This window comes from Phaseolus vulgaris, chromosome 7 (genome assembly GCF_051622355.1).
Source record: "Phaseolus vulgaris cultivar YP4 chromosome 7, ASM5162235v1, whole genome shotgun sequence".
Lineage (NCBI taxonomy): Eukaryota > Viridiplantae > Streptophyta > Magnoliopsida > Fabales > Fabaceae > Phaseolus > Phaseolus vulgaris.
This window is the reverse complement of record NC_143504.1, coordinates 7,892,827-7,901,903: the sequence shown is the minus strand read 5'-3', so window position 1 is coordinate 7,901,903 and position 9,077 is coordinate 7,892,827. Positions and strand designations below refer to the sequence as shown.

The following is a 9,077-nucleotide window of genomic DNA, read 5'->3' as shown; positions in this document are numbered from 1 at the left end:
TTAAAAATACAAAATTAACAGAAATAATAATTAAGGCCCAAATAAACCCAATTAGATGAACATTAATTTAAATAATGGATTTATATATTATTTCATTGCAATAATTTATAATTAAAGTTAATAAGTGTAAATAAAATTATGTTCATCATCTGGTATGAGCGAGGTACATGACATTGAGTGCTAAAGTTGCAAATAATTTTTGGGTTGATGTTATTACCACTGTTGCATATCTAATAAAAAAATGTCCTTCAATTGCATTGGAAATGAAAACCCTTGAGGAAGTCTAGTCAGGACAACCTCCCAACCTTGATCATCTGAGAATTTTTTGTGGTGTTGCCTATGCTCATATTAGGCAAGATAAATTGGATGGTCATGTTGTAAAACGCATGTTTCTTGGGTATCCAAAAGGAGTGAAGAGATATTGTATCATTAGTAGACATGTTGTCTTTGACGAAACTAAAATGGCTTACAAGCGAGAAGTTTATGAATGTAAGCCGATGGATAGTAGCGATGTTAAGAAGGCTGACATTGAGAAAAATTCTTAATAAGTTTGACATGAAAAACTTAAAACCTATCTACACACCTCATGCTTCCCATTACAAATTGAGTGAGATGAACAATGTCCTGAGACCGTGGAAGAACAATGTTATATGGATGGTCTTCCATAAGTTAGCCTCGTTGGTACTGTGATGTATGTTATGATAACACATGTCCTAACATAGCTTATGTTGAGAGTGTTGTAAGCATGTTTATGTCTAACCCTGGAATAGCATATTGATGATCTCTTAAGTGAATCCTTTTTTACTTGAAAGGATTACTTATAAGAGTTTCAGTTTATGGTGGATCTAGATGATCTATCGAAGAAGTTCCTTTAGAAGGGTTTGTTGAGTTAGACATTGATGGGCGTTTGGAAACTAAAATATCTTTCACTAGCTATGAGTTTAATGCTTATGATATTACTCTAGTTGGAAAGCTAGTCTCTATAAGGTAATGACTTTGTCAATCACTAAGACAAATTATATTGTCATGACATAAGCTGTGAAAGAAGTCTTGTGGCTTAAGGGTCTAGCCAAGGAGTTGAAAATGAAGGACCAAGTTATAATAGTCTACTTTGACAATAGTAGTGTGATACAACTTTCAAATAATTGAGTCTACCATGAAAGAACAAAACACATTGATGTGAAACTGGATTTTGTGAGAGAAAAGATTGTTGGAGGATCTGTGAAGATGACGAAGATCTAAACGAATCATAGTCTCTCTAATATGATCAAAATCTCCATTGCTTCAATCTAATCCATCTTATAGGTGATTAAGTCTCTAATGAACTTAAAGAAAGTGAGTGTTTTATCACTAAGAAGATTTGTGCTAAACAAAAGTGAAAATTTATAAAAATTTAGTTTAGTAAAATTTATGTTCGAAGCTTCCTAAACCGTCTAGAGACATTAGACCGTTTAAAGATATTAAATTGTCTTGTAGTTCAAAACTGTCTGATGAAACCATTTATTACTTCAATTTAACATTTTCCACTCTCTAAATGACTTATAACATGACTTGTCAACTGTTTATTAGATTTTCAATTGAAAGTTAGTTAAAAAATTGTTTTTATAAATAAAACCTTTTAATAAACAATTAAGTTCCATTTGAAAGTTCACTAATGCTTAGATAAACATTTAATGAGATTATGGAGATAAATTTAGTGTTTAGATTTCAATTCAGCCCCTAATTTTTTTGGGTTATAATTCCGGTTCAGTAAATTTGTCAGTATTTCTTTGCAAAACGACCGTACCTCTCCATTTTAAACACTTACTTTTTTCAAAAGCTACAAAGACTAACCCACGTTTGTTTCTATCAAGCTTCCCGTGTCATGAACATTGGGAAAATATTCTCAACAAATGCCTTCAAGTTGGATTGGCTCACAACATGCTCTAACTTTGCCATCCATGCACCACGCTATAACCACGTGCCAAATCACTCACTTTCATAAAAAAAAATAACAATTTTTAAATATATAAAATATTATATTATAACTAATACAAATTAATTTTGTGAAAATATTTCAACATAAATTCTTACTTTCACTCTTTGGAGATGAATTATAAGTTAAAGAGTACATTGGTAAGTAATAATATTATGGTAATGGAGTGTGTGTACGGAGGAGGGAGCCTGAGTGTGACTTTCTCTGTCGGAATTCTGTGTCACACCAGACAATTCAATGAAAAGTTACTTGCTGTAATGCACATAACTTTGACGTAGACAACATCAAACATAACAAAATTAAAATAAGATGAACCAAAAAATTGATGAATAATTTCAGCTAAATAAGGTAAGATATTGCGAGAAGAGAATATAATTTATTTAATTATATATGAATAGTTTTACGACCCCTGCAAACGCAGATGGTTGAAAACTACAGAGCATGCTAGGTTGTACTGTTACGACAGATGATGCAGCAGAGCGCAGTGCTTTACAACTGTTAAAATACACCCAAATTCATAAACAAAGAAAAATAGCAGAAACGAACCCTATGATAGAAAATAATTTAAAGTTTTTTTATGAAAGACAAAACGCGGAAACTTTGCTTCCATTTTTCTCTTTCGTGCCCTTCTTTCCATCTCTTTCTTTATTTGTCGCATATATTCTTCACATCCTACAAAACATTAGAACACATGCACATATTATTATAGTGTCTGTCAATTTCAGTGAGGGGTACGTGGTCCCTATAAAACCAAACCAGAAAAATCATTTTCCGTATCAAGTTAAAAACCTTGACAGGGATCACGAGGGTTTGGTATTCATTTTTTGGGAACAAGTATAGATGTAAAAAAATGCGGAACCATTAATGAGAAATTATAATAATGTAGCATGTACGTAGGTATGAAGAAGGTTACCATAGAACTATGCTAGTTGACCACTGTCTAAGAGTGGTAAGGAGGTGGAGGTGATGCGTAGATGTAGTGTGGAGGTGGTGGAGGGGACTTGTACTTGTAAGGCTTCTTGTAAGGTGGTGGTGGTGATGGAGAGTGATAGATTGGATGAGGAGTGTAAGGAGGGAGGGGGTGAGGATGGGGAAGAGGGTGGGGATGAGGAAGAGGGTGAGGATGGGGAAGAGGGTGGGGATGTGGAAGAGGGTGAGGGTGGGGATGAGGAAGAGGGTGGGGATGGGGGTATGGGTGGACGGGAGGTGGAGGCGATGGGTACTTGTAAGGCTTCTTAGGGGGTGGTGGAGGAGACTGATAAATGTAGGGAGGGTGGGGTTGTGGATGGGGGTGAGGTTGAGGGTGAGGGTGTGGATGCGGGTGAGGGTGAGGGTAAACGTGGACTGGAGGTGGTGGGGATGGGTACTTGTATGGCTTCTTAGGGGGTGGGGGAGGAGATTTGTAAACGTAGGGAGGGTGAGGGTGGGGGTGTGGATGGGGATGGGGGTGAGGATGAGGGTAAGGGTGCACTGGAGGTGGGGGAGATGAATATTTGTAGGGCTTCTTGGGAGGAGGTGGGGAGTGGTAGTAGTATGGCTTCTTTGGAGGAGGAGGTGAAGGTGGTGGTGGAGAGTGGTAGTAGTAAGGCTTCTTCTTCGGTGGGGGTGGTGGTGAATGGTAGTAGTATGGCTTAGGTGGAGGTGGTGAGGGTGGTGGGGGAGAATGATAGTAGTATGGCGTAGGTGGAGGAGGTGAAGGCGGTGGGGGAGAGTGATAGTAGTATGGCTTAGGAGGAGGTGGTGAAGGTGGTGGGGGAGAATGGTAGTAGTATGGCTTCTTTTTGGGTGGTGGTGGTGGTGAGTGATAGTAATATGACTTAGGTGGAGGAGGTGAAGGTGGTGGTGGTGAGTGATAGTAGTATGGTTTAGGTGGAGGAGGTGAAGGTGGTGGTGGTGAGTGATAGTAGTATGGTTTAGGTGGAGGAGGTGAAGGTGGTGGTGGTGAGTGATAGTAGTATGGCTTGGGTGGAGGAGGTGAAGGTGGTGGTGGTGAATGATAGTAGTATGGCTTAGGTGGAGGAGGTGAAGGTGGTGGAGGAGAGTGATAATAATAGGGCTTCTTGGGAGGAGGAGGTGATGAGTACAAGTAGGTATCAGCTGAGATTTGAGATGGCAAGCTTAGAGACAGTATTGCTAACACAAGAGTGACTGTTGCGGAGGCCATTAGAGACCTCATTGTTTTTTCCCTCAACCTCACTACAAAGTGGGGTTTTGTTATGCTCTTTCACAACCAAGTGCCACCCTTTATATAGATTCTTTCTTTACCACATTCCACACCAACTAATCATTTTGCTAAATTTCTCCTCACCCGTTCATGCATGCCCATTCCAATCACCTTTTCTCCTCCTTCTACCCTTAATTATTTTTTAATAAAACGCTAATAATTATCTCATAAAAAATATCAATTAAAGTAGAAAACTACATTCCCCTATATTCACGTTCGCAAACAGAAAAAAAGCCTTAAATTACGATAATGACATTTGTCCTTTTTTTGGCAGTAAATATAAATAAACTATTATTACTATTGTCTTGACCAATTAGATGGAAGTGGTACTTAGAAGGAAACAAAAAATGAATTTAAAATACTGAAACATGAATTAATGTCCGTTTAACTGTTGGGTATTTTTTGGGTAATGATATATTCATAATCCAATTTTTTATATAATCACATTATAATTTTTAATACTATTATTTTAAAAAACTTGCCTATTATTTAATTATAAATTTACTCTTTATTATATATATTTATTTTTAAATCCATTATTTCAAAAATTATATATAACTTTTATAATCGTTAAACTATCATTTTAGTTTGTAATTTGTGACTGCTGGTCTTAAAACATCTTACTAAAACTCTGAAAATATAAATGAATGGTTTTGCAGAGAGTAAACGATATTTGTTGGCACCGGAAGACTTAAAAAGTGTGGTACGACATGGTCCTTAGCAGCCTCAATGATTTAGAAAGAGTATCCCTCTTTTTTTACTCTCTCTCTCTCTAATAAATTGATCTAGGGTTCTCTAGACATTTTAGAGTGTGCACCACACTTGCACATGCAGCATGCCATTGCTCACTTTCTTTTCGGAAAAAACAAAATTCCTTTTACTTTCCACCTTTTATTTCTTACTTTGCAATATAAATGCCACCCAAATTCATATCTTTTCCTCTTCAATTACTAATTTTATTTTTCTTCTCAAAATTTAAATTAATCACAATTTTTTATTCAAGAAAAACAAATTTAAAATCTTCCAAATATACCTACATTTTAAAATAAACAAACTAATTTTACCTTTCGAGTGTTGGATAATTTTTTTATCGAACTTATTTAATAATTCTGATCCTATGTAGGACCAAAACATTTGATACTGCCCGGTTTTCCTCTCTCATAATACGAATTAAATAAATGCCAAAATCATTACTCAACATATTCATTTTCCTTTGTTTTTCGAAATCCTTACGTATTGTATTTCTTATTAAGTGAACTCTTTTTACGAACAAAACACCGATATTGACATAATCACTACAACAAAATATTTACCAACAGTTTATTGTTTGCTTCCTCCTTGTAGTATATCTTTTTTTAACGAAAGTTTTTTTTTTGTATAAACCCTATAGGTTATAATCATTGTTTGATTAATACATTTAATATAAGAACTTGCTACAAGCAATACGTTTTAAGTGTCCAATTAAACAAAATTCTCTTGATTAATTAAATGTATCCTAAAAGTCACTTTCATAAATTTAACCAAACATCATCTTAGTAACAACTGTAATTTATAATTAATTTTGTGTTGAAAAAAATATACACCCTGAATCCAAAGAAGGTGGGTTCTTATCCCTAATGGGTCCTCAAGCTTTGGAGTGATCGAGTGGTGGAATACTGACGTTAGTTGAGTTAATGAAAACATTAATAGTAATGGTTGTTGTGACCCAAGTTACGTAGAAGTTGAAAACGTTGATAAAGGTTAGGTGCAATATTATAAGTATTTTTAGCATGTTAATTTTTATCTTCCTAATATATGTTAATTTTAAATATTAACTTTTATTATACGAATTATAATTCGTATAATAATAAGATAAGGAGGATGGGAAGAGTATATGAGTGAGTTAAAGAAAGGGGATGGAAGAAAAGTGAAGATACCATAGCTTATAAATTTCTTGCTCTTATTTTAGTAAATTTCGGTGGCAGTTTCCATTTTTCCCATGTTCCATAACGGTTGGTAAGTTTCTAACTTCTGTTTCAATGTATTCCAAAATAGTAAGATTCATTCATAGCTACATAGATAGCTACCACATACCTAAGTCTCATTACATCACCCTTCATATATATATATATAACCTAAAACAATAATGTTGTGTTTGAATTAGTGAGAAAAAAGGTGAAAATTTGAAGGAGTGGATTTAGATTGATTTGAGAGAAAAGTGTGAAAAAAGTTAGGATGTTTGGATTAAGGTATGTAGAGTAAATTTGTGAAGAAAGCTTATTAAAATTATATGTGATGTGTGTGAGGAAATTTTTAATTTTTTAAAATATTAAAATGTAAATTATCCCAGTCTTTAAAAAAGAAATATTTTTTTATAAATTTTAGTAATTAAAATTTTGTATACTTATTTTTTTATATATTATAAATATTTTTTATTATTAATTATTAGTATTTATTTTTATTAATAATATTATTAAATATTTTTATTGCTTAAATTTATTTAATATTTTTTATTTTTTATTATAGATACATACAAAATATTTTTATAAAATAAAAAAAATTATTTTTAATATTACTATTTAGTAAATTTATTTTAATTATTATTTTTATTTATAATTTTATTACCTTTTTTTATATTATTATTATTTTTAATTTTACGCATATTATTATTATTATTTTATAATTTTTATATTTATATTATTAATTTATTTTCTTTTATTATTATTTTATAAATACATTTAAATTATTATATAAATATATTTATATTATTATTATATGAATATATTAGTTTATTATTAATAATTTTACGCATATTATTATTATTATTTTATAATTTTTATATTTATATTATTAATTTATTTTCTTTTATTATTATTTTATAAATACATTTAAATTATTATATAAATATATTTATATTATTATTATATGAATATATTAGTTTATTATTATTATTATTATATTATATTCTTCGTATATCTTCGCATTGGTGCAGGATGTCATTTCCTTCTTCTCCCGCTAATTAGCTTTTTTCATTCTTCGTAATTGACTGGAAATAAACGTGAAATAATTGTTTTATGATTTTACTTTTATTTATTTTTCACTTACAACATTAATTTTTTATTTTACTTTTATAATATAGTTTAAATTTTACATAATTTTTTATATCAATAGAAACATCAAAAGCAATCAATTTTTTTATAAAAAAAAATAAAAAAGAAATCATTTTTAGGTTGTGAAAAACGTAACAAACACATAAACAACAATATGAAGAATAATGGAAGAAACAAACCGATAAAAAATGAAAAGAATCGACATAAATGATAAAAGTAGGGAATTTTGATAAAAAAAAACCCAAAAAATACCATAAAAAAAGTATAAAAATTATTAATATAGTAATAATACTTCATAAATAATTATACCTGTATTTTTTTATGTAATTAGGATTTAGGGTTTAATTCTAGTTAGTAACCCTAGTTCTCCAACAAATCATTGTTTTCCAATCCGATTGAATAGTATTCATCAAATCCAAACTGAACATGAAAAAGACTGATATTAGTGCAGTATATTATAAAAAGGATATATATATATATATATATATATATATATATATATATATATATATATGAAACAAGGAAAGTCATTGTATATGATACCAAGGATTGACATGTGTCAATCTTGTAAAAAGGTATTAAACTAATGTGTCAAATATAGATGTTAACTTTACAATATAGCATACAAAACACTTGAAACTAATGTTGATTACGTGCAGTAGTTTAATACATAAAATAGTAATAACAGGTGGTTATTCTTAAACAAGGATTGACTAAAGATTTAGCAGTATATAAAAGCAACCACAGACAGAAGAGAAACGTGTTGTTAGAGAAGTTTTATTCATAATAGTGAAACAATTTATAATTCACCGTCACAGTGTATTATTATTCCAATCAAATCAATTATGGAGCTTATAAGAAATAAAGTAATGAATGTGTATGACAGAAAAGGAAGGGTGAAGGAAGCAACTTGGGGAATGATATTGTAGAGGTTGATCATAGATGGAAAACATTTAAAAGAAAAGAACATGTTTAGGTTTCAGATCCAGAGTGGCCATATATTTGACCATTCGTGATCACATAGATGTCACATTCCCATTGACTGAATGTCATTTTTTCCTATGTCTCTCTCAACAAATGTCATTAACGTTTGAGTTGTAATATATTTCACACAAGTTATGGGAGGATATAGCCACACTGTTTTTTTTGGTATGATAATGAGCAACAGTTAAAGTAGTAGTAAGTTTGATTTTGGGCAACTTTTAGTGCAAAATATCAGAGATAGTAGAACAAGAAAACAAGAACACCAGCTACTTCAGTGCTGTCTTGCTATGTCTTGGGGTAAATTCTTTTACTTGAATATGAAGTGAAAGTGACTGCACAACACACATTTTTAAAACTATTTTTTTGGATTTTTGAAACGAGATTCTTCGTGTAAAAAGACAAAACCAGAATCTACTATATATGCTTATTTTAATCCTAGATAGGTGTGCATAATGAATTTGAGAAAAATTAATTATTTCGAATGATTTTAATATATATATATAGAAGGATGGTGATTTCTTATCGATTCAAATCGTTATTTTTCTTAATAGCTCCAAACACAGTTACAAAAAAAACATGGTTTAAATAGATTGCAGAGAAGTTTTTTTATCAGCTAAACAACATATATTGAAAAACACATAGGAGATTTCATATAAGGATTTGTGTAATTGATTTCAACTAGTAGAATTGAAGCAGGATCTTTACTTGCATTAGCTTCTCTAACATAAATTGAACATAACGTGGTTTAAAGAAAAAGTTACTATTGTCATGTGCCTGAAATGGTAAATTTGGTCTCTTAGGGATA

The 9,077-nt window shown here is 31.2% G+C and overlaps 1 protein-coding gene across 1 annotated transcript; it reads right to left on the bottom strand.

Annotated features, from left to right (window-relative positions):
- Positions 1–2,331: 2,331 nt before the first annotated feature.
- LOC137827942 (uncharacterized) lies at positions 2,332–4,351 on the bottom strand. Its single transcript, XM_068634322.2, has 2 exons — positions 2,889–4,351; positions 2,332–2,647 (listed from the first exon to the last, which is right to left on the bottom strand). The coding sequence occupies exon 1, from the start codon at positions 4,149–4,151 to the stop codon at positions 2,916–2,918; it is 1,236 nt and encodes a 411-aa protein (XP_068490423.1). The 5' UTR covers positions 4,152–4,351; the 3' UTR covers positions 2,332–2,647; positions 2,889–2,915.
- Positions 4,352–9,077: the final 4,726 nt, after the last annotated feature.